The following is a 26,187-nucleotide window of genomic DNA, read 5'->3' as shown; positions in this document are numbered from 1 at the left end:
CGCACACACCGACACGCAATGAGCATCTGGCGACGGCGCACCAGGATTAAAAAAAGAGAACTAGAAAACAGCATTTTAACCCTTACGAAATGCACCATAATCGCACAGATAGACATACAGTACAAATGTGGCAGAGGTGATGGAAGAGAGAACATTTTGGTGTCAGCGCACAGCAGGCCTATAGCCCACCATCAGACAACACACACAACGCCAATATACGGGTTTAAAAAAAAATAATAAATAAATGAATAGTTTACATTTTAAAGGGGGTGCTTACTTTTATTTGTAGACGAAGTCCATACGTCTATCCCTCTGGACAAAGCTGTCAATTACTTTGTTGTAAAAGTCCTCTTTGTTGGGTGTATTACTCAATTTCATGAGTTGACAGCCAACGCTAGGCGCCGCTAGATGCTAGTATCGGGAAACGCGGATTGAGTGAGAGCGAGTGGATCACGTGACATGAAGCAAACTCGGTCTCTGCCTCAATGTTGATAATTCAAGACAGCATGAGAACTGATTGCGCATGCGCAAATCTACGTAAACTACGTTCTATGGACCAAAGAGGCACTGGTAACCTCTGCCTCAATGGCCATGGCCTTGAATTTACTGCATGAAACAATGGTTTTTAGGAGCAAACAATGGCAAAATGAGTATATTATGTGTATTCCTGAAAAACTTTGTTACAAAAAATAATATTTGGAATAAAATAAATGCAATTAATAATGTGGTTTGAGGTTAATTAATAAAGCTCTTGGAATTAATAAATGTAATGTCAACATTGGTGAGGCACTGCCTACCCTGCCTACCCTGACCGCACCTCCCTGGTGGTAACATACATCTCGGAGTCCTGCATTCCATTGCCCAGGATGGTCCTAACAGTGTGCTGCTGACAACATCTCATGAGCGAGCATATTTTACTTCTCCTAGTTTGACGGGACGTGTGTACCTGAAAGTAGTTCCAGTGCTGCTATGGAGAGGCAAGAGGTCGGTTTCGACCTATGCTATCCTGGACGATGGAGCTCAGCGGAGTATCATCCTTCCTGCAGCAGTCCAGCAGCTAGGAATTCAGGGAAGGGAGGAGATTATGGCCCTTCGCACCATCCGACATGACATCACAGAGCTGAAGGGGCAGTCAATTGACCTGCTGCTTTCCCCGCAGTCAAGGCCAGAGGAGAAGCACAGTCTTACGGGTGTTTTCACCGCTCCTCTCCTCACGTTAACCGAGCAAACCTACCCCGTCAAGAGGCTCCAGCGATGTTATCACCATCTCAGAGGGATCCCCATTCCATCTTTCGATAGGGTCCAACCCCTAATTTTAATCGGGTCCGATTATCCGACTCTGATTACCCCTAAGGAGCCCATCAGATTGGGACCAGCGGGCGGACCCGTCGCTGTACGCACGCAGCTTGGTTGGGTCCTCCAGGGACCAGATGGATTGCTCCCACATCAGGTATCCTCCCCACAGTGTTTGTTCACTTCTCTTACACCACTACGAGACCCCATTTATCAACATGTCGAGCGACTCTGGCAGCTTGATGTCCTTCCATTTCGCAGCGAGAAAGTGATAATTCGGTCTAAACAGGATCAGATGGCTGCAGACATGTTGGAGACCAGGACGCGACGAGTAGACGTTGACGGAGTCTGGCGCTATGCTACTCCACTCCTTCGTGCTCCAGACGCTCCACCGCTGAAGGGGACGATGGAATCCGTTCTGTCCAGCCTCAGGAATACTGAGAAGCGCCTGAGCAGAGACCCTGAGAGGGCTAAGGTGTACGACGCTGAAATACAGAAGCTCCTTGATTCAGGGTATGTTGTCAAGGTACTACCAGAAGGCCAACACGTAGACGAGGAGTCGTGGTTCATACCACACCATCTCGTGCAGCATAACGGCAAATACAGGCTTGTTTTCAATTGTTCCTTCGCATACCAAGGTGTCTCCCTTAACCAGCAGTTGCTACCAGGTCCTACCCTCGGTGCCTCACTGCTAGGAGTCCTACTCCGGTTCCGGCAGTATGCAGTCGCCATTAGTGGGGATATCCGTGGTATGTTCCACCAAGTGAGACTCCTACCAGAGGACAGACCCCTTCTGAGGTTCATTTGGAGGAACATGCGCCGCCAGGACCCACCGGACATCTACGAATGGCAAGTCTTGCCTTTCGGCACGACCTGTAGCCCTTGCTGCGCTACCTTTGCGCTGCAGATGCACGTTCGCTGCCAGCAGGTCGGGAATGAGGATGTGTTGCAGTCCATAGAGCGAAGCTTCTACGTGGACAACTGCCTACAGAGCCTACCCACTGTTGAGGAGGCCAAGCAACTAATCGACAAGATAAGGCATCTCTTAGCCTCTGGGGGCTTCGAGATCAGGCAGTGGGCCACGAATGTCCCCTCCGTTGTCCAGCACCTACCAATTAAGGCCCGTTCAGAGAATATCGAACTGTGGTTACAGCAAAACCATTCGGACCCGCTGGAGCCGGCTCTTGGCTTAATGTGGCACTGCCTAGAAGACAGCCTGGGCTACAGGCATCGTGCATTAGCAGAGCATCATCCGACCATGAGGTATATCTATAAGGTCTTAGCAACGCAATATGATCCCTTAGGATTCTCCATTCCCTTCACCACCCGAGCCAAGGTTCTTGTCCAGAGGCTCTGGACCAGACCGAGGGATTGGGACGATCCGAATCTTCCTGCAGACCTGCTGGAGAAATGGAATACGTGGGAGAAGGAGTTACCTGGTCTCTGTAAGCTCCGACTTCCTAGGTGCTATCTTCCTGTCGATTTTGATGTGGAGGAATCAAGATTCAGCCTACATGTTTTCGGTGATGCTTCGGAGGTTGCTTATGGATCAGTGGCTTACCTCCGTGCCGAGAAGCAGGGTAAGATCCACACTGCCTTCGTTATGGCTCGCTCTAGGGTGGCCCCCAAGCGGCAGCTGTCGATGCCACGCCTCGAGCTGTGTGCAGCACTGACCAGCGCCCAGCTTGCACAGTTCCTCAAACAGGAATTGACCATTGCCATAGAGACGGTGACGTTATGGACCGACTCGACTACAGTACTCACCTGGATCCAGTCCGAGTCCTGTAGGTACAAGGTGTTCGTCGGGACGAGGGTGGCGGAAATACAAGAGTTGACCGAGCTCCACTCTTGGCGGTATGTTGATTCTTCGAATAACCCGGCGGACGACATTACCAGAGGGAGGACGCTCATGGAGCTGGCGAACTCTGACATGTGGATTCGAGGCCCAGGATTCCTCCGCGAACCACCAGACCGATGGCCAGCCAAGCCCCTTGGAGAGGCCCAAGAGGATACCTCAGAGACAAGGAAAGCTGTCTTCTGTGGATTAGTTGCAGATCATCGCAATCTAGACATGCTTGATTCAGCTCAGTACGCTTCTTGGAGTGCCTTGGTCGACGCGACCCACCAGTCTCTCTATGGGGTGGCCGCCCAAGATCTGAATAAAGAATCCTTAGATTACAAGCATGCGGAAGCGCTCATCTTGAGCCAATGTCAAAAGGATTCCTTCCCAGAGGAGTTCAAGGCTTTAAAGTCAGGGAACCAGATGCCCACAGCCAGCCGTCTAAACACGCTTGCGCCTGAGTTCGACACTGAGTTTAGCCTGATTCGTGTGGGAGGTAGGCTACGGCAATTGGATAGCTTCAGCGAAGCCGAGATACATCCAGTGGTTCTAGATTCCCACCATCAGGTGACCAGACTCATTATAAAGCACTTTGACGAGCGTCTACTCCATCCAGGACCTGATAGGGTCTTTGCAGAGCTACGTCGCCATTTCTGGGTTCTAAAGGGCAGGCAGGCCATCAAACGACACCAGAGAGAGTGCGTAGAGTGCCAAAAGTGGAGAGCTAAGCCGACTCTACCTATTATGGCTGAATTACCCTCAGCTCGTCTGCGAATATATAAACCCCCCTTCTTCTCCACCGGAGTTGATTGCTTCGGGCCCTTCATGGTCAAGATTGGCCGTCGCCAGGAGAAACGATGGGGTGTCATCTTCAAGTGCCTGACGACCAGATGCGTTCACCTCGACTTGCTCAACAGCATCGACACCGATGCATTCTTACTGGCATTAAGACGCTTCATAGCACGTAGAGGAACCCCGTCTGAGATCTTTTCGGATCAGGGGACTAACTTTCGGGGAGCCGAAACCGAACTGAGAGAAGCTTTCAAGGAGATGGAGCCCAGACTGCAGGAGCAGCTGGCTAGCTACCAGATCACCTTTAAGATGAATCCTCCCGCCGCACCCCACTTCGGAGGCGCATGGGAAAGGGAGATCCGATCAGTAAAGTCTGCACTGCGAGTAGTAATCGGGAGCCAGTCTGTGCCTGAGGATGTCCTGCAGACTGTACTGATCGAAGTAGAAGGTATCCTGAACAGCAAGCCCTTAGGATACGTTTCATCCGACGTGGCGGACTTAGATCCGGTTACCCCCAATATGCTTCTCATGGGGCGGCGAGACGCCTCACTTCCCCAGGTGATATACACCCCTGAGCCCTTGTCCAGGCGTCGTTGGCGTCATTCCCAGACTATCGTCGATCACTTCTGGTCTTACTTCACAAGACATTACCTCCCAGATCTTCAGACTCGCCAGAAGTGGCAGCGGGTAACGCCAGATCTAACTGAAAACACAGTGGTCATGATAATCGACCCGCAGCTTCCCAGAGCCCAATGGCCAGTTGGTCGAGTTGTCAAACTGGTCCCCAGCGCTGACGGACACATTAGGTCAGCTCAAGTACAGATCAATGATCGCCTATACTTACGACCTGTGGCCAAACTTGTCAGACTTCCAGCACTTCCGGATGGAGGTGACACTGACCCCAACGACTAGGGAATTTCCTTTTAGACATATTAGCTATGCTAATCTGGGGGCGGCTGTTCTAAATTCCCTATGTATCTTTATAGGGAAGGACCTTTATTAAGGACTTTTATTATGAATGCATGCCGTTAGTTGACGTTGGTTTCCGCTAATCCGCTTTACTTTCACTTTCCCAGTCGTGTGCTCCGTTATTTCTTTAGGTGTTATTGTGCGTGATTGAATGTAAGTTTACTTAATCATTCCTGATTATAAGCCAATGATGTTTATTTCATTGTTGTGTTGAAATATTAATCTTGTGCAATCGAACATTATATCGTTTCTGTTGTTGTTATATTTAAGATAAATGGTGATTCAAATGCGTATGCTTGCTACTGTTAATCCTCTCCTCGTCATGTTGATTCATGTATAATGTATCAGTAGCAGGTTGTTATTCACATGTTTGTAATTTACATTCAGCAGATGCAAACTGATGTTTACTTTATTCTGTTTATTTCAGAGAGACCACATTTAACACTTTGTGAACATAAGTTGTACAATATCCGATCCAGTTGCAGCAATGTTGTACCATCTGCTGTGAGCAGTTAAATACAGATAAACAGTTGAAGAGTGCCCTGTCTCCTGTCGCACTTTTTACACGAGTCCCGTGGTGGATTAGTATCAATACCCCTACCGATCTATTAGTCCCGTTCACTTATAATAGGGTTTACATTTTAAAAAAAAATTATAGCAAGGCTGAATTAGGTGTCTCTTTCTTTTTTTCTTTCTTTCTTTCTTTCTTTCTTTCTTTCTTTCTTTCTTTCTTTCTTTCTTTCTTTCTTTCTTTCTTTCTTTCTTTCTTTCTTTTATTGTCATGAGGAATTGTAGAAAAAATGTCAGTGCTTTATAACACTTATTACCTGAATAATCTCTAACACAAAGGAGAAATCTTGGCATAAAAGGATTCTTCAGGATGAAATGGTTCTTAATAGAACGGTTACTGTGTGTAAAGAACATTTAAAGGACTGTCCTTGAACCTTTTTTTAATTTGTACATTTTGATATTTTTTGTAATTTTGTGTTTATTTCATTTTAATGTGTGTGTGTGTGTGTGTGTGTGTGTCTTCCCTCAAAAATTGTATTTAGGGTTCAGAAATTTTAAAACCCATTAAAAATGAATAGAAAATAAAACATAAAATCTATATGATGAGGTTGACAGTCAACATTTTCTGAAGGTCCTTTTCCTGACCACTTTTTATTCCCTATTAATTGAAAGTGCTTCATAATGTTTATTTAGAAAATTATATCTATTTTTTATTTATAATAAAGAAAGGTCAAGATTGTTTTCCTCAGCTGAATTTAGATAGCTGGTTTCCACAGACCTGTGGGTGTCTCCCAACCAGATTCAAGATGCAACATCAGATGGATGCAACATCACACTGTGGCAGTGGACTTTTAATCTGAATGTCTGAATGTTACCACAACTCCTAGTATATGCGCGCACCACAAAATAACGTGGCGGCTAGAATGACCGTGTTTTTCAAAGTGGAGGCTGGCCTGACCGCAGTCGTACACTGCAGTGGAAAAGCGCCAATAGTGTGTTCTGCCCCGTGTTTCTTGGCTGCTGTTATATGTCTTCACCCCACTTGATGTGTTCTCTTGGCATTTTGGATTAATAAACACTGTTTGTTTGAAGACACGGAGTGTCTCTCGCTCCTTCGTCCCCTCGCAGCCTGACAACAACTTCATGAATGAGGCAATAGGTGGGGTCCATCCATTCATCCCACACCCCGATTGTCTCATCAGAAGAATAGTTCTGATTCAATCCCAGTGGAGAATGAACAAGCAATGACGGAATACGATGGGAGCAAAGGAGAAATCCTGGGCCTCTGTGAAAAAAAAAGTCTAAAAATAAAATTTTCATGAATTTAAACATTAATTTCCATTAAAAAAAAAAAAACTTTATTTGAAATTAATTTAATAAATTTCGTAAGTATTGTTCAGACTAAAACTGACATTTATAACGAAGAATATTATTCAACTTAGAATCCATAATAACTTCTATTTTGTAAAATTATCATGTGTATTTTATGGTATCTGAGTACAAAAGGTGGAGACGCCAAGTGTTTCCTAATACACACTTCATATCATTAGGGTTTGTTCTGTTTGCTCTGGGTCCATACCATGTTTGTGATGCAGATGTTGACCTCAAGCACTGACCTTTGTCAAGTTTTGTAAGTCATTTAACAATAATGTTTATTTTTATTCATTTTTTTTAACCTGTGCCATTAAATGTTACTGGTTAATTAATCTTCCTCCATTTATTTGTTATTTGTGCGTCTATTTAATTATATAAATTATTTTCAGACAATGAACTGATTGATTCATTTTGCCTTGATTTGGTTCTCCATACTGCCAAATTAAACACATTGCCAAAGACGGGTCCTCCAACCAGTAAAACTGCATAAAGAATCAGCTGGTCTCATTTTAACAAGCAGATGGCAGTATGACGTTGAGCTGGCTAGCGGTTGATAAGCCAATGTGTGCTTCACTCTAACATGATCACAGAAAAGCTATTATATGTATGATGTAAGCCAAAATCGCTGGTATTCAAAATTGAACACCGATCCATAATATTTTTTCAAGTGACTTTACAGTATGCCATCTTTGCAACAGCAGTATCCTTGTTTTACTGGCTCTTGTCAGTTTTATTTCATAGTATTTATTGCATTTTTCCCTTACTTTACCATCTGTAGGGACATTAATGGGTAAACAAAAAGATGACAATAAAATCATATTAATCACATTAATCACACTGTTGCTGGTTGTACTTCATTTTATTTATTTAAGAAATATAAAGGCATTTTTATCATAGCTGCTCTTCGTGCAACAATCCTCAACCCATGACTTTAAAAATATAAAACTGATTTAAAATGGATGTATATGACAAATATGTATACCAGGGAAATTATGTGTTAAACCAACCAGGAAAAATCACAAAGAATTCTGTCCCAGTAAGAAAAAAAAAGTTATGCTGAGGGTTTGAGATCTCATTTCGGCACAAAATATATAGATTACAAAAATTAATCACTGAAATCATTCATTAAAAAAAAAAAAAAAGCACATGTAATAACACAATGATTGTTCCAACAATGAGTGCTTCACAGTCAAAGTAAACTCTAATAGTACAGTAAAATTTCCAGTGGAACCCCGTTTTTTATGTTATATTTTCGCTAAGATAATTGCATGCTGTATGTACGTTCATATGATTAAGACTTGTTTGCTACAGCTGGGAAATGTGTGCAATGCAATAAAAATAATGACAAATAGTGTTTCCTAGTATTGCAAATGGAAGGTATTAGACCTTCCTTTTAAAAACAAGTCATACCTGCACATTCATGTACTTCCACATCTACGCATCAGTTCCTTACCCACTCAACATAACTAAGGTCTTTGGTCCCAGTGATTGGTGGCAAATTTCTTGGACACGCAGATTAATTGTGCAGATTAATGTATTGCACTTTGGTTTTGTCAGAGGTAAACATTCGACTTAGTTGTTATTTTTGAGGCTTGGTTAAGAGCTGAGAGAAAAGGGTGTAAGGCACAGTTTAGGGTTCCCTTCATTTGCACTTGGATGTTGAGGCACTTATGGAGCAAATGGTATTATGTCTATTTCACTAGAACAACCCCCCCCCCATTCTACATTCAGGTCTTGTGGCCTTTAGGGATTTGATCATAATTCATAAATACCCACACTCCCACATTCGCACAAATGAAAACACACGTAAACACACACTGGTAATTGCACTTTGGTGGTCAGTATTCTCCTCTCCTACTTCGATTAGTTCATATTTCCTGGGAGGAGTTACTCCACAGTCACAGATTTGGCCAGGTTTCTTGGGCAGTCCACCTGATGGAATCAAACAAATGATGATTTGTAATAAAAATACACAAAAATCAACATTGAAGATTCTGCAAAAAGCACAGCTACTTTGTATTGATCGTTTTGCCTATAGTAGTTTATTTTAAATGCATTTTTAATGCAAAGTGCCAAATGAATTAAAAATATTATTATAACATAATAAAATATATTATAGTACAAATACAGTATAATTTAAAAAATACAATATTCTATTTCAAAATAATTTTTTATTAGCTGTTTAAACTCTTATTCTGACGGCACCCATTCACTGCAGAGGATCCATTAGTGAGCAAGTCATGCACAACTATAAACAGTTCTATAACTACATATGACTGTTCTATAGCTAGTATACATAGTTATATACAGCATATAATGGTAGGTTTGCCATTTTCAACCAGCTTTGTATTATTACAATGTCAGTAGTATATGTAAATAAACAATGTGTACTACATCTATGTGTGATGTGAATCAAGAAATCCCTGTTTATTTGTCAGCAAAAGTCCACTGGATGACCTAAGACACATCAGTTTGCAGACTTTTGACATCTCCAGGGCTTTTGTGAAAACTGCAGACTGTACTTCTGCATACTTCTGATTTTATTTCCAAAATCAAGTTGTTTTACACCAATTAGTGGGACACTGCCTTAAAGGGATAGTTCACACAAAAATGAAAATTTGTTGTTTATCTGCTTGCCCCAAGGGCATCCAAGATGTAGGTGACTTTGTTTCTTTAGTAGGACACAAACAAAGATTTTTAACTCAAACCATTGCAGTCTGTCAGTCATATAATGGTAGTCAATGGGACTCGCAGCTTTGAGAGAAAAAAAAACATACCCATACACACTATCTACAATTTCAATTAGGAGTGTCAATGGTCCATTTGAGAGATAAGTGGCGGTTAATGCACTTATAAGCGATCCACCGTAAAGGGTGAAGAAGACGTGTCACGCTCCGGCTGTTGTGAACGTGCTCAGGACAGTTGGACAGAGCGGTGGATCAGAGGTAAAAAGAGACGATATAAATACTGTTCAATTTCTTGCACAGACTGATTGTTTCATGTCTTTAGACCACAATGTATCGTCACGAGCTGCAGGGTTTAATTTGGTTTTGTCTGTGTATGGTTTTTTTTCTCTCAAAGCCACGAGTTCCATTGACTGCCATTATATGATTTACAGACTGCAACGGTTTGAGTTAAAAATCTTAATTTGTGTTCTACTGAAGAAACAACGTCACCTAATCTTGGGTGCCCTTGGGGTAAGCAGATAAACATCAAATTTTCATTTTTGGGTGAATTTTATATATTTAATATTATCCCTTTAAGTAGTTTTAAAAAATATATATAAACCATTTAATAAATGAATAAATACAAAATCAAGGAAAGATAAACGTACATCATATCCTCTGAGAACAGCCAGATGGAAGGATATGAGCTGCAGTGGAATGACACTGAGGATGCCCTGCAGACAGTCCACTGTTTGAGGCAGTTCAATGGTCTTATATGCCATTTTGCTGATGTCTGGGTCATCCTGGCAACATAGGATGATGGGGCGGCCCTAAAAGATATAGATGAGATATTAGTCATCATAAAGTGTTGAATAATTGGACATATTTCAGAATACATGTGATGATTGTTACCTGTCTGGCTGTGACCTGTTGCAAGGCATTGTGACACTTTTTGTAGCAAGCATCTTTCATGATGACCATGATGACCGGCATATGCTTGTCAATCAATGCCAATGGGCCGTGCTTCAACTCTCCAGCCATAATGCCCTCTGAGTGCATGTATGTGATCTCTTTAATTTTCTACAGGGCACAAAGACCAGGAAAGTATGATTATATACACAACACACCTGATTATATGCTCAGTTATACTGCTCCAACTATATATTTCTTGATACTCACCAGTGCCCCCTCTAGGCAGGTGGCATAGTTATAGCCTCGACCCATGACCAATAGAGACCTCTGATGGTGGAGCTCATCTGCAATGCTTTTGATTTGGTCATCAAGAGCCAGAACTTCCTTGATCAGTTCTGAATGGAAGACAATGGCAAAGTTAATTAAAGCACTATTGAACTACTGCAAAAAAAAAACAACAACACACAAAAAACACAGGCCATTACAGCAATTATGTCAAATACACACCTGGCAGTTTTTGTAGGCCATTGATGATCTCCAGTCTTCTCTGCTGCATTGAAAGCCTGTCTTCACTCATCATAAGGCCAAACATGATAAGAGACACAAACTGACTAGTGTAGGCCTGCAGATGATCGTAAGACACACTCAATTAATTTGCAATTTGTTGTAGAAAATAAATAAATAATAATAATAATAATAACAACAAATACACAAAAGACAGGGGGAGATTATATAAATATAATATGATATACTATAATGTAATATGACATACTATAATGTAATGTGATATACTATTATGTAATATAATATAATTGTTCACAAATTTTGGGTCAGTGCATTTTTTAAGAAATGAATAGTTTTATTCAGAACAGATTCATAAAATTGATCACATGTGAAAATTAATACTTTTGCACTGATACAAAAAAATTGCTGTTCTTTTGAACTTTCTATTCATCAATTAATCCTGAGAAAAATGTATCACAGTTTCCATAAAATATTAAGCAGCACAACTGTTTTCAACACTGATAATAATAGGAAATGTTACTTCAAATTCAGCTTTGCCATCACAAGAATACATTAAATTATTTTAAGAATTGTTCTGTATTATATATTATTATTATTATGATTAGGCCAAAATGTTCATTTCAATTGGACTCTATAGTACCTTAGTGCTGGCGACTCCAACCTCAGGCCCAGCGTTGATGTGAACTCCACAGTCGGTCTCCCTGCAGATGGAGCTGCCAACAGTGTTGGTGACGCCCACAGTCAGTGCCCCGCGCTTCTTACAGTAGCGTAATGCCATCAGAGTGTCTGCCGTCTCACCTGATTGAAAAATATTATCAATATATAAAACTAACACTTTTCAGCAGCATTGACATGCATGTGTTAGCGTCATCAACCAAAAAACCTGCTGCATCAGTAACAGTATTTTACTCTACTCAATAAGATCAATCAGTTTTATGAGTCCTCAGAAATGTTAGCACTGTATATTTCAGTGACATATCAGTTAAAGGGTTCATTATTATTAATGCTTTCCGGAATAAAAATCACAAGATTAACGGTAATGAGCTGCACTTTACCTGACTGGCTGATGAAGAAACAGACATCATCTCTGAAAACAGGTGTGATGCGGTCTAGGAAATCACTTGCCAACTCGATCATAACAGGAAGCTCAGTCAACTCTTCAAGGATCTGACGTGTCTGCACAGAAAATCAGAAATAATGCTGTGATCATGTGCTCAAGTCAGAGAAAAGTACAGTCAGCTGGTCATAATAAATAAACCCCTTGCTGAAGTCCTTTAATTCGAATTTTGATATCTTGCCACGGACAACAGTCTAATATACAGTTTACCAGTAAAAATAAATTGACAGTTCATTGTCACTCTTAGCCAATTAGAACAATGTTTTCCAAAGAGCTTTGTAATGAAAATGGATAACATATAGCAAACACATTTGCAACAAACATCTCATTCTTTCATCATGTTCCTCTTTAAAGCAATAAATTGTTCTGTTATATATCAAAAATATGCAAAAACTTACTGCCACTCCTGCATGGTAACTGGTTCCACAGCCAATCACAATCAAGCGTCTGCATCTCTTGATCTCCTTCAGATGGTCAGAAAGGCCACCAAGAATAACTGTGCACACATTTGAAAACACATGAAATTGGTCTCAAATGATATGGTTATATCATTCTTTTTTGCAAATAATGTTCGGTTTCTTGCTTATACTTATCGTTCCTCTTCATAAGACTTCAATATATTGTCAGGAGCCATGAGTATTAATTTTGTGATGCCTGATATGCTTTTTTCGACTCTCAAACTTACAGTAGCCATGGACAAGGGTGAGCAAATTAACAGCATTTTTCCCTTTAAGAATGGCTCTAGTTTTGCAGTATCAAATCAGGCTGCACTTTCAGGGTTGCACTACAAGATGAAGCCTAATTTAATTTCACATGACTTTTGTTCTGGCAAAGTGGAAGGTCATGTTGTACCTGTGTTGCTGTCAAAACAGATTCTGCCTCTCATGGTGTTGACGACAGATTCAGGCTGCTCAAAGATCTCCTTCTGCATAAAAGCCTTGAAGTTACCTAAGCAGTGTGAAGACAAAAAAACAAACTTGCTGAACTACTGTACCAAAGTTGTGGTGACATTTGGCATGAAAAGTCATTATTATCAAACTAAAAACCTTGCAGATAAAGATAGAAAGAACTGATACGGAGATGCCAATATGACTGGAACTTCTCCAAAATTGTCCTTTTGTGTTCCACTGCTAAACTAACAGCAAATGGGCTTGGTATATTAGTGCAGAGTGTTAGAATTAATTTTTAGCTGAACAAAAAACAATCTGCCAAAAACGTTCAGAAATGTAGAGCTTGGCTGCAAGACCAAGGTCATGGGTTTGATTCTGATGTTGTTTTGATGGTGTTAGTGTGATCTGGGACCTTTCATGATCTGCTGGAGTTCCATTTGTAGGGTCTGAATGACACGGACGGGGTCTTCGCCTGCTTTACGCTTAATACGGTGCACATACAACTTCCCCTCCACCACCACGGCGACATCACCATCCTCCAGATAAATCACCTTGTTGGTGTGCTCAATGACGGCACTGAGAGAGAAAAAGAAAAAAGCATTTTAGTGTTCCTATCACAATCACGTGTGTAATGAGGTTATGTGGCCAGCAGGGTGGACTGCTTAGCTGGCATCATATTTATTCAATTTTAGCTCCATTTCAGTTAACAATTGGTATGACCTGTTTAACCTGGACGTCTGCAATCTTTAGATTTCTTAATGACAAACAATAATGTTAATGTAAAATGCGTAGGATTCTACAGCGCAATGTGATACCTAGCATCAGAGGCAAAGTAAAACTCCACCGCCAGTCTGTCATGGACTGAGTGCAAGGCGTTGGTGCTGCCCCTTCGGTTCAGTAAGTTTTTCTCCCGTTCATCTGTCCTGGAATCACCTAGAGGACAAAGGAAATAAAATCACACTTCTAAAATAAATGAGTGAAATATTATCAGAGAATTATTGCATAAAGCAAGAAACAAAGTCAGGTGATTTAATATTATGCAATTGACTGACTTTTCTGTTAGCATACTCTGATATTTTTTAACATTTCTGTAAAATATGAATTAAAAACTATTTTAATTGAAATAGAAAATTAGATATGTTTACTTAATAAAAACTACCTTAAAGTGTTTAAAACCAATTAAAATATATAGCAGTGGATTTTATACTTCCACTATTTAATCATAATTTAGTTATGTACATATAAATAGAGCACTGTAGCATTACGGTTATCATAAACAGTCAATGACAACTGTCATCATAAAACAATGTATTTCGAAGTCAGGCTTGGGCTGGATGCCACACGCCTTTCCAAAACCTCAGCCCAAAATGTGCCAGAGGTCACCATGACAGAAATGCTGCCTTTTTACATTCTTTGCTTTTGTGGCAAAACTATGAGGCCAAAAGTATGTGACACCTCCTTCAAATGAACGGGTTGGTTAGTTTCCTCAATTCCGGCTGAGACGAATCTGAATGTTACAGCATACACTTCCATTCTAGAAAACTGTGGGTTTCCGACTTTGTGGCAATAGTTTAGAGGTGGTCTTTTCTTTTCCAGCATGACAGTGAACACATTGGGAACGAATTGGACTGATCCCCTGCGTCTAAATGGGAGCAAATCCTAGCGAAATATAATACTATTAAAAAGTTTGGGGTCTGTTTTTGCAATAAGTTTCTTATGCTAACCTAGGCTGTGTTGGTTCGATCAAAATACAGTAAAACAGAAATATTATTACAATTTAAAATCATTAAATAATATTTAAAATAATCTAAATATAATTTTCTATTTTTATATATTTTAAAATGTGATGGCAAAGCTAGCCATTATTCCAGTCATCCAGCGTCACATGATCCTTCAGAAATCATGAGGATATGCTGATTTGGTACTAAAGAAACATTTCTTATTATCAATGTTGAAGACAGTTGCTGCTCATTATTTTTTGTAGAAACATTTTTTCTCAAGAATATTTTATGAAAAGAAAGTTCAAAAGAAAAATATTTATTTAGAACAGAAATCTTTTGTAACATTATCGTTACTGAAACGTATGATCAATTTATTGCATCCTTGCTGAATAAAAATGTTAATCATTCCAAAACAAAAACAAAAAAACATACTGACCCTGAAACCTACTCTTACTCCCTATTGATGCAAATGCTTTTGAATGAAATGTTCAACAAACACATGCCGTATGGGTGTGGTGTTTGGGTGTTCACATACATCTTGAGTGTATAGTGTGAGATAACAAACTCATTCTAATGAGGTTTGGGGAGACGTACAGGTGGATGAGAAGAAGGGATGAAGTGAGCCAGACTTACTGCAGTTGTACTGGATAGGGATCTGCTCTGTGGAAAGCTCATACTGACTGCGCACACCGATGAGCAGCGGGCTGCCCCTTCTGTTAAAAAAAGTTAAACATTTTCTATTTACTACTAATGCAAAGCATGCTTAAAAGACATTTAATCCTTTTATGCAAAAACAAAAAAACAGACGTCACATAAAAAAAAAATATTATTTTGTTGTTATGGAACAACAGCACACGTTCTGGACTTTGCCCTAGTTTGCTCTGCTCTTCCATTGGCTGAGTTAGCTTAACGGTGCTGTAAACAAAACACCTGTGAGGAGGAGAGTTTTTTACGCTCTATCGATTTCATATCCTTGTTAAGGTCCGCCCCCCTCCCCCTTGTTTGAGGAAATATTTCAGACCTGTCCTTTGCATGCACCACCTATCTTACTTGGCACAGCCCCACAATCCCTTATGCTGACGTGCCAAATGGGTTCACACTGGAGCGCTTTCTAAGTGCTTGCTTTGTTTGAACTGGTTGGGCGGTTGCATTTCAGTGTGCGAAGCAAGCTAAATGATCACCATCCAGTGAAGTGTATTTTGGATTCTAAATCTGGACCACGTAAAAGATGTATTAATAAACCAAGAACAACAAAATGCTTTGTGGTCACGTGTAGTCAAATGGTAATCAAATGAAGGTGAGACAGGAAGTATGGGGAAATAGAAGTGATGTGATACTGTTCTTTTGTCATTTTTATATTTAGTTTTAATTCTTTTTTTTTTTTCAGTTTTTAAAATTTTAGTTAGTTACAAAAGAAGCATTTCCGTTCATTCAAATATTTTCATCTAACATTTATATTTTATTCCAATTAAAGAAAACATTAAATTGCATATTAACATTTTTTTGTTAACAATTACATCTTTAGCTAATCTTTTAATTCAAATTCAAATTTACACTTAAGTTATTATTGCATACAGTTAGATAATGTATTACAATACTCAGGTGCAGAAAATTGCCACTATTTGCAATAAGTAGTATAAATAGCAGAAAATCCTGTTATTTTAGCACAGTGTAACAATAACAATAATATCAATAATTCACTGAATGTGAGTGGTACGGTACTTGTAAAAGTTAGTGGGTCTACTAGGCCCATGAAATTTTTTTTAGGGCTATCAAAGTCTTAATTAAAGGGTTAGCTGATCTAAAAATGAAAACTCTGTCATTTACTCACTATCATTACTGCTGTGTGTTGTATTCCATTCAATAAAAGTGACAGAGTGTCTATTTACACTAAGTGCAAATAGCCTTTGTTGGCAGAAGCTATTTACACTAACTCCGCCCACCAACGTGTCATTGGGCTAGTCAACATAACAAAAGACAGTTGACAGTTGTCAACTCCAGTGGCGCAGATGGTAAAGCATTTATTGCACTTATTTTGACGTGATCGACCCAGGTTTGAGTCTGCCTTTTGGCAAACTTTTTTTTCTCCCTTTTCAAATTTCAAATCACATCAGAAAAGCATTTATTTCTAAGAAAAATTAAGAAAACAGTGTAAATAGAATCCATTACTGTTTGCACTTAGTGTAAATAGCATCCATCGCTAAGAAAATATGCTATTTTCTATGCCGCTGCCTAAAAGTAAATGGGGTCAATGTTGTTTTAGAGCCATTAACGTTCACAAGAAGATTCTTCTAAGATATCTTCTCCTGTACTCTATAGAAGTCATTTTGGTTTGGAACGACACTAAAACATATCATTTTAATAATATTTTAGCTATTTGCTTTAGAAAAATGACAATATAACTGGAAACACATTGACTTTATAATATCACACTCAATCCCGGATTATATTTGGGGGTCCTTGGCATCAAAGAGTTTGTAAAGCCTTTAGCAAATGCTGTGAACACATTCAAAGCAACATGGGGGATGCTGCTTTGAATGTGCTCACAGCGTTTGCTAAGGGCTTTACAAACTCAAAAGTTCCATGAATAACCTTTCCAAAAAGTCTCTTAGACGGAGCAAAAACAGCAAAGCATTTTTAGTGTCTATGCAGCAACCCACACTGATGGGTCTTGCAACATAGCCTGTCTTAAAATGTTCCCTTCACAGCAGGACAGAATTGACCAAAACCAACAACACATTCGTTCACAATCAGCGACAGGCAGATGGGAATAATTAACTTCGGTCTTGGTTTCAATCGACTCAAAATTATATATACAGGGTCAGCGTACCAACCAAGCATGTTGAAATAACCCTTTATAAACACCTTTTTTAAATCCCTGATTCCTGGACAGGCACAGCTTTTTAAGAATCTTAGTTCCTTGTCCTTAAATGCACAGAGTGTAACTAAACATCATAAATCGTATCTGCTGACAGTGGATTGTAACCTTCTGGCTCCTGTTCACTGGCACGTATGAAATAATGGGAAAAAGGTTCAACTCGGAAGACGGAAAGAGCATAAAGGGAACAAGGAAACTTGAGTGTGTTACAGTTCACAGAAACCATAGCTCTTACTGACCTGGTGGCAATGGCCTCCCCTGGGAAATGAATGCTTTTGAAAACCAGAGCAAATGCCCCTTCCTGTGGGAAGATAGAGAAGTGAATGAGACAAATGTTCGTTGGTGAGGCACAGGAATAGCTATGATACAGATCTAAATGGAAACATCATCGTTCTGTTGAACGGGCAAAGGTAGGGTCTTGTGTTTCTTCGTCAGGCCCCCTCTGGAGCGCAGCGCAGGATCAGGCCTGGAGCGGAGGCCCACAGAGGTGGAGGGGGCACCGGGGAGCTGAGAGGAACAGACCCCCACAGTGAGGGTTGAACTAAGGGGAATAGGAGCCCTCTGTGTGCTAAGGGAACTCATATTTGCCCCTACCTCTCCTGACTAGCTGCCCAGAGGAAAGCACACACACTCCTGTCCACACATATATAACCCAAACACACTGATACACAACTTACTGTGTAGACATTTTATGTCTACGTGCTTACAACCATGCAGCCTTCACTTAATTGCTCTATCTATACACACACAGTATATGTACACTACCCTTCAGAAGTTTCAATGTTTTTTTAAAAAGAAATCTATTATGCTCACCAAGGCGGAATTTAATTGTGTAAAAATACATTAAAAATAACATTATTGCAAAATATTATTACAATTTACCATAACTGTTTCCTATTTATATATTGTACGTTTTAAAATGCAATTTATTCCTGTGATGTCGAAGCTGAATTTTGAGTAGTCACTACTCCAGTCTTCAGTGTCACATGATCCTTCAAAAATCATTTTAGTATGCTGATTTGGTGATCACAGACATTTCTAACATTATCAGTGTTATAATATTTTGTTATAATATTTCAGAATATTGAAAGTGTGTTTGTATGTGTTTGCATATATTTGTGTGTATATATATATATATATATATATATATATATATATATATATATGCACCCATTAGCAATATTTAAAAAACAAAAATCTTTTTAATATATCACATATCAATTAAATATGAAAAATTCATTTAAATCATTCTAATTATTTTGCATTACAATTATAAGAATTTTGGGGGTAATGTGCTTAACTGTCTTGAAAATAACAAACAAATACACTTAATTTACTTTATACAGCAAATTATAATTTTTTTTTTTTTTTTTTTACATTTTGAAGTGAAATATGACATTCTTTTTGAGATTCATAATAAAATACTAGGAAAACTATTTTTTTTAAATGATTAATTGTAACCTAACAAGTTTCCTTTGGCCTCAGGCTTTAAAACTTTTTTTAATTTTAATTCTAACAGGAACCTTTATTTTAACCTATTTAATCCCACCGGTCACAATAGTGACAGTAAAAAAAGTTTTTCCATTTATAAAGCTCTACAAACCGTACCGACTGATCTTTTAGTGCACTTCCTGCAAATATGGAACAAATAAAGGGTCTCAATTAAATATGTGCAGTTTCACATGATTAGTGCAAATTGTCACATGACCAGAGCAGTTTATTTACTGTTTGCAGCTTGAGCAGATGATGGATGCATCAAAGCTCCAACACAAAAGGCTAGTAAAGTATGTTAACATAAAGATATGACAAAGATTTTTGGTAAACATTATCTTTAGGGTGTTTAGTATTAATATATGCATTTGCATATATTCAGTTTTGTTGAGTGTGGTCATAGAATGAGTAAACATGTTGACGGTCACAATAGTGACCGGTGGGATAATGATAAACTTTCAGTTGCTAGTGAAAATGACAATAAAATGTTGCAATGACAAAATATTGCACTAAATTTAAGATTCAACTGTTCCTATCAATGTTGCATAAGGTTTTTTTATGCATAATAGTATGATCAAACTGTTTAAAATAGCTGAGCTAAGATATATAACAATTTTTATGACAGCAGAAATATGTGATTTCAGTACTCTCCATATCCCACTGGTCACTATTGTGACCAAACATAAAACACAATTTCACACACTTTTCCCAAAAAATTTCAAAAAACAATTATTGATTATTTCAAAGGGTTACTAATGACACATCATTTGGATATTTTCATGTCTGGGAAAAATTTGGGATTAAATGGTTAAGTGTGTTTCTTTGCAAAGGTAAATGCACAAAGCACCCATGCCTGTTTTACATTAGTCTCGGTAAGACATGTTTCTCTTCTCTGGTCCCTTTCAAAGCAGGGCAGTTAATGTCCTTGGCTGTGGAGGTTGCTTAGAAACCTACAGCTACCCCATAAGACACAACTGCACACCTTAAATGTTATCATCCTTTTATCTCACACCCTTCCATTACTAAGATGGCTGCCAGAGCAGTTTAGATAGGGAGCAATCAAAATTTAGTGTAATCAATTTACAGAAGAGGCCATAAAACGTAGAGAGTCCAGTAGAGATGGAAAACAGAGTCATTATGTTGATGGGAAGGCAGGGTGTTTTATAAACCTATGATAAAGACTAGATTCCTGCCAGGAATATCTCAAAGGGCACCTCCTTCGCTCATGCAATGTCACTGAACAATGTTTGGATAGAGCTGAACTTCAGAGGATATTATGGCCATGAGAATCGTTCAAAGGTGCTGACAATGAATCATAAAACAAGGTCCAACTGTCCACATTTGAAAATCTAGGTAATATCAGTCACCTCGAGACAAGGAAGAGCCATTCGACATGCAATTATGTGCTGATAAATGTAGCTATTGGTTATATAACTTAAAATGAGGATGAACAAACTTTGACTACGTGCTCAATTTATCAAAGACAAGAAAAATTTATTAAAATACAGGGAAGGGAGTTAGAGAAGAGAATAAATGCAGAACATGTTTTTGTTTTTAAGTTTTTTTGTAAAGTTTTTTATGTCTTTTCTGTGAGAGCCTCTTAAAGGTCTCTTAAAACGAAAAATGTGTAACTACCTCTCAAACAGAGCAGTACTTCTGAACTTCTTTTCCTGAAAATGAGCAAGAACTGGCCTTTAACTTTCACAATCCGAGCAAGGGGTTCCCAGAGGCATGTGAGTAAGACCACCCCCTCGCCCAAACACACACACTCACACACACGTACACACTCGTGATGCTTACCAGCTGCTGAATGACGCGCTCCACTAGGGTGGGGAAGGACACATAATCATTCTCGCGGTTGTCATAGAGATACTTGATCAGCTTAGGGATGACCTCTGTGTCTGTGTCCGACTCAAAATCGTAGCCTTTGGAAACCTATCAATGGGTTGGGATGGAAAAGCCATGGTTACAGACACAAGCAGCGGCAAAACATGTTTTTCTTTTGTGGCAAAGGGATCAGAGATAAATGAAAGTGAAAGAGAGAGGAAGTGGAATACTAAATATTCGTTTTGAATGATTCTAGAATTGACACTATTTTCCTATTTTGGTATTGGAAAGTTGCTTTGACACAATCTGTATTGCTGAAAGCACTGTATCAATAAAGGTGACTTGACTTGATTCCTCATTGCTTATAAACTTAGTATTATGGGATACTGTGCAACGAACTACTAGATGTGATGGACCTAACAATAAATAGTGTATGCAATAGAAGAAAGACACAATCTATAAAATGAGAAAAATACAATTATGTCATAAACTATTACTTATTTTAAATACTTTGCACTAATATGCATCTTAAAAATCCATTCCCTAACAAATGATTATCACCTAAGTAAGGACTGTACACATGCACTGCACATATCAGTTGTTATAGTTATATATATATATATATAGTTATAAATAGTTATATTATGTAGTAACAATATAGTTATAGTTGTTCTGCGAGTATTTATGAGCGAAATCCAGTAATTTCATTAGGAATCTGTGCGACTGGGAATTTCGTCTCAGGGTCAAAAGATTTCACAACGGGGTTTAATTGGCCACACAGATTTGCTTTGATGACCAACAAAAAGCTGCTTGGTTTGAAAATGACTTCTGTGTGAGCAGCAAGCCAACATTTGTACACAACTGACAATTTTTGCCCGCAAAAGTTCACCAAAATTGTATCATGAAATCCAAACGGACAAAATTCCACTGTAGTTCGATGTGGTTTTATGTTTCTGTTGGTTAATTAACTATATTCAAGTTCTTAATAAATGTTCCTTGTCTTAATTTGAACAATTTATTTAAAAAAAATGAAACAACTTTCCTTTATCGCTGATGTCATTTAGTCTGTTTAGGCTCCTAGATAATGTTAACCAGTAACCAATCAGATCTTTAAGGCATTTGTTCTGGTTCCACTTTTCACAATCCGATCAATAAAGTAAAATGGATGGCATGGCAAGGACTCTATTAAAAAGGTCATTAAAATATTGCTTACCAGGTACTTCTTCAGCTCCTTGTAATTTGTGATTATGCCATTGTGGATGACAACAAATTCTGGAGAGAAACATAAAAAGACGGATGAATAAATTAAAAATAAATGTATTAATTGAATGAGAACTTGGGTGAAAACAAATAAGAAAAACCACAGCACTTTCCAAACCCGTTCCTGAAAAGAAAAGAAGCTCTAACCCAGGGATCCTCAAATCTGCACCATTCCTGCAGAGTTTAGCTCTAACCCTAATCAAACAAACCTGAGCTGCTAATCAGAGTCTTCAAGATCATTAGAAAATCACAGGTAGGTGAGTTTGATCAGGGTTGGAGCTAAACTCTACAGCCGATTAGACCTCCAGGGAAAGATTTGAGGAACCCTGCTCTAACCTGTCTCAACCTGATAATCCTAAAGACCTTGATTTGCTGGTTTAGGTGTGTTTGATTGTAATGCAAAAAAACTCTGCAAGATAGCCCATCTAATAAATAATCACAAATGCCAAAAATTAGAAAGGCATCTGATTCAAGAAAGCATGTTAGCATTCTTGTACACATGTACTACAATGTAACAGCAACAGGTTGGCTCGCATTTCACTTTATGACTTCCTCAACTGCAAAATTAGCTGTCTGTCATATCGAACATATATATCATAGTTGGCTGATGCTTTCACAAGCAGTTCACGGATGTAGGCCTACATGCTTTGTATTTCAAAATGAAACAGACTTGAAGAATGTCTATTTAAAAAGCTGTTCATGATCTATGTGCAGTGTAGTAATTTATATTGGTGCTATTGTTCAAAACTATTTGTCCTCATTGAAAGCACAATAGTGTAGAGACACCCACATTTTCCTCATAATCTTAAAGACTTTCAGGCTTATAATTTAATGCTATGCAAAAGTGAATTATTATAGTATTTTAATAATAGTATTTTTCATAAATTAATTGGAAAAAGCAGGCAATGTGCTTAGCATACATTTGAACTCGTTCAATAATACTGGAAAAACAAATAAAGTTTGTTGAGAGAATTAACAAACTGTTTAGAGCTTTGGGTAAAGGGTTGTGGCTTTTAAGAAGATGATTTTTTCCCCTAATATTTTACCTTCGTTTAAAAGTACAGTGGAGAGTGGACAGAGAGCAAAGTGGGAGAGAGAAAGAGAAGGACGGGATCAGAAAGGATCACAAGCTGGGATCCAATCTCAGGTCGCACAACTGTGCCCTACCTGCGAAGCTATTGGCTTATTAATAAATCATTAGGGGTGTACGTTAAATCACAAAGAATAATTTCTCTTCACCTATACCTGTGTACAAAAGGCTGTAATATTTTACAGTGGGATCCAAGTCTTAGACGACCATAAAAATGTGCTTTTCAAAATGAATACAAAAAAATTAGTACAATTCTGCAAAAATACTCTGCATTTTCTAGGCCACTAATCAAATGTAGCTAACTTTGTAACGCCGCTTAATACATATGCTCTTTGGATCATTCTGAAATCCATCAGGCAAAATATTAAAAAAATAAAACAAAAAATTAAACTTTTGAACTAAACTGAATTTGTAATATTGTTCCTATTTAGTATCCTTTATGGTTTAAAGGAGAAATCAGTAGCACTCCAAACTGTGTGGCGAGAGGAACCTCCTGCTGTCTGTTTCTACCCCCTACTTAGGTGTTTATTTTCAGAGGTGAACTTTCACATCTGAACTGTCATTCACACCATTATGGCCTTCGCTAACCTTTCATTTACAAACACAACCCATTAATGGCTTTAAAGCCTGTGTCGACTACCCAGTCCTATCTTTTCTGGATAAAGAGCTCATAAACTGATGGCAACCCCTAGCTGATTTACTAATGACCGGATATAAACCAGATGACCATCTTAAGGTCAGTTAATTTGCGTTGTCTCCTATATCGCTTTATGTTTTACCATTGTTCTTGTCAGATCGGTGAGGGTGGCTGTTGAGAGAACTGGGCTCTCCATGCGTGGCCCAGCGAGTGTGTGCAATGCCAAAGTGTGTGTCCAGTTCTGCATCGAAATCGATGGAGTTGTTCTCTGGTAATACAAATGGGAGAGAGTGAATCATTAAAGAAACACTTTAAAGAAAAAAGAAACAAGATTAATAATAAAGTGGGATAACATACTGTAGATATCTTCATCGAGAGCTTTCACCTTCCCTGTCTTCTTATAGAGGCTGATACTTGCAGCATGATCTTTACCTGATCCATCTACTGCAACACCTGACCAAAAAACACAGCTTTCAGCAAAGAACAGCATCATACACGGTCACTCGGTCTCTTTATTGCTATTTAAAACTCTTGATAAACAGGATGAGGACTCAGCATGCAAAAAACAAGATTAACGGCACAATAATCCCCTTCACACAAGTATTGACTGACTGCTTCAGCTACATCACTGTGCTGCCAAAATCCAAGAAACGAGGCCACTGTTCACGTCTTGAGCCGTATCTGTTACCTGCGGAACACATTATTCTCACAGAGGTGGGAGTGGCAGTCTTACCTGCAGAGTCATAACCCCTGTACTCCAGCCTTTGAAGTCCCTTTATGAGGGTCTGAATGATATCCCTCCTTGACCGTGGCACTCTGTAATTCAGGTAGGCGAAAATTCCTGCCGGGTACAAGGTAACAAGGCTTGGAGAGTGCAGAATACTAATTGTGTATGAAGACACTTGCTATGGTGGTTTAAAGTGACCCGGTACTTAAAAAAAAAGTTTTATAGACTGAATGTCAAAAATTGTAAGCATATCAATCACATTAAAACATTAAATACAATAAAATAGACTGAAGGATTCTGATAAACTTATTAACTAAAAGAATGGAAAACATTGATAGGCAGACAGACTAGATACAGACTAAATAGATAGATAGATAGATAGATAGATAGATAGATAGATAGATAGATAGATAGATAGATAGATAGATAGATAGATAGACAGATAGATAGATAGATTGATCTATTAAATAATTATCATATTAACTAATAATAATAATAATAATAATAATACAATAGCAGTAAATATTGTGCTAATGTGCTCCTATAAATCAACCTGTAACAACCTATACATTTTTTTTTAAAATACAAGTGTGGTTTCTGAGCAAACCCCAGTGTCTATTAATCACCACGATAGTCGCAATTAAAGATTGCCTAAGTACTTTGAGGCAAGGGAGTTTATTATAATTCTCAGAGTGACAGTCATGGTAATAGAGTTTCATTTAACATTTGGAATAAGCCACGTCGCCAGATGAAAGTGGTGGATCCAGATTGTATTCCGGATGTGTTTTAAAACGCAGAGTGTGCTGCTAACCCGACAGCATTCATGTAGCTACGTCATCACGCCCAAACCTAAATATCAGACAAAATATTTAAACGATGTAGGCGCGTTCGAACGTTCGCTAGCGCCTTTGATGTTCCAAATTGCTGTCTAGGTAGGCAGCTCACTATGTTTTGAGACACCACCGCTGTCGCGCTACAAACCGGATCTGTCACTCGCTTCATCTGTCACAACCCCAGTGAATGATAACCACACCAACAAAATATTTACGCTGGCATGACATCTGACTATATATTCACGTTCACACACACACACACAAACAAACACAGGGACAGATAGTTTACTACATGTCATAACAATATTAAGTATGATTGTTAAGACAGTATGAGAAATACCTTATTAAAGCGATTCATTTACAGTATTCCTATTACTGTAAAGAAATAATAATATCAAGCTGAACTTACCGCACATCGTTCAAGTGTTTTCTAGTTTGAAGGGTCTGGTGGTGAAGCGGAGCGGAGCAAGTCGCAATATGATCCAAAGACTTCGAGAAGAAATTACAAACAGCCGCCTGAATTTATAACTTAGAACCTGCTCCACCTCTGGTTACCAAGGCAACGTTAGCCCCACCCACCGCTGGCTGATTGAGAGGACTGACTTTAATTCATGCTTGATACTAAGGATTCCTGTTTTTGATCATGTTTTATGTTTATATAACTAGTTTTCCTTATATATTATTACAGACTATTGACTGTGTAAATACGCCAAGCACTGGCTGTTGTGTGCTGTGAAGAAATTTGTTTATCCAAATTGTGTCTTTATAAAGGAGGAACGAAGCAAAGATTTTTAAAATGGTTGTTTTAATAGTAACAACCGTAAGTATATAATAT

The 26,187-nt window shown here is 38.8% G+C and overlaps 1 protein-coding gene across 1 annotated transcript; it reads right to left on the bottom strand.

Moving 5' to 3' along the window:
• Positions 1–7,620: 7,620 nt before the first annotated feature.
• On the bottom strand, positions 7,621–25,895 carry LOC306862119 (glutamine--fructose-6-phosphate aminotransferase [isomerizing] 2-like). The gene is made up of 19 exons (XM_079404760.1): positions 25,762–25,895; positions 24,526–24,633; positions 24,150–24,245; positions 23,935–24,060; positions 22,019–22,077; positions 20,779–20,913; positions 17,727–17,788; positions 15,243–15,322; positions 13,704–13,821; positions 13,301–13,464; positions 12,851–12,946; positions 12,397–12,494; positions 11,937–12,057; positions 11,522–11,679; positions 10,864–10,978; positions 10,624–10,751; positions 10,357–10,524; positions 10,113–10,274; positions 7,621–8,710 (listed from the first exon to the last, which is right to left on the bottom strand). Exons 1-19 carry the CDS (start codon positions 25,766–25,768, stop codon positions 8,666–8,668), a joined length of 2,046 nt encoding a protein of 681 aa, XP_079260886.1. The 5' UTR covers positions 25,769–25,895; the 3' UTR covers positions 7,621–8,665.
• Between the last annotated feature and the right edge of the window lie 292 nt (positions 25,896–26,187).

This window comes from Barbus barbus (genome assembly GCF_936440315.1).
Source record: "Barbus barbus genome assembly, chromosome: 43".
Taxonomy (NCBI): domain Eukaryota; kingdom Metazoa; phylum Chordata; class Actinopteri; order Cypriniformes; family Cyprinidae; genus Barbus; species Barbus barbus.
The sequence above is the reverse complement of the archived record's forward strand: the minus strand, read 5'-3'. Positions and strand labels throughout refer to the sequence as shown.

What these genes read in the sequence shown, in the direction of transcription:
- LOC306862119 (XM_079404760.1), bottom strand. An exon ending in TCTCGATGAAGATATCTACA is followed by an intron (nt 24,061 to 24,149) that starts GTATGTTATCCC and finishes TTGTATTACCAG; the next exon opens with AGAACAACTCCATCGATTTC. An exon ending in TGGCCTACAAAAACTGCCAG is followed by an intron (nt 10,752 to 10,863) that starts GTGTGTATTTGA and finishes TCTTCCATTCAG; the next exon opens with AACTGATCAAGGAAGTTCTG.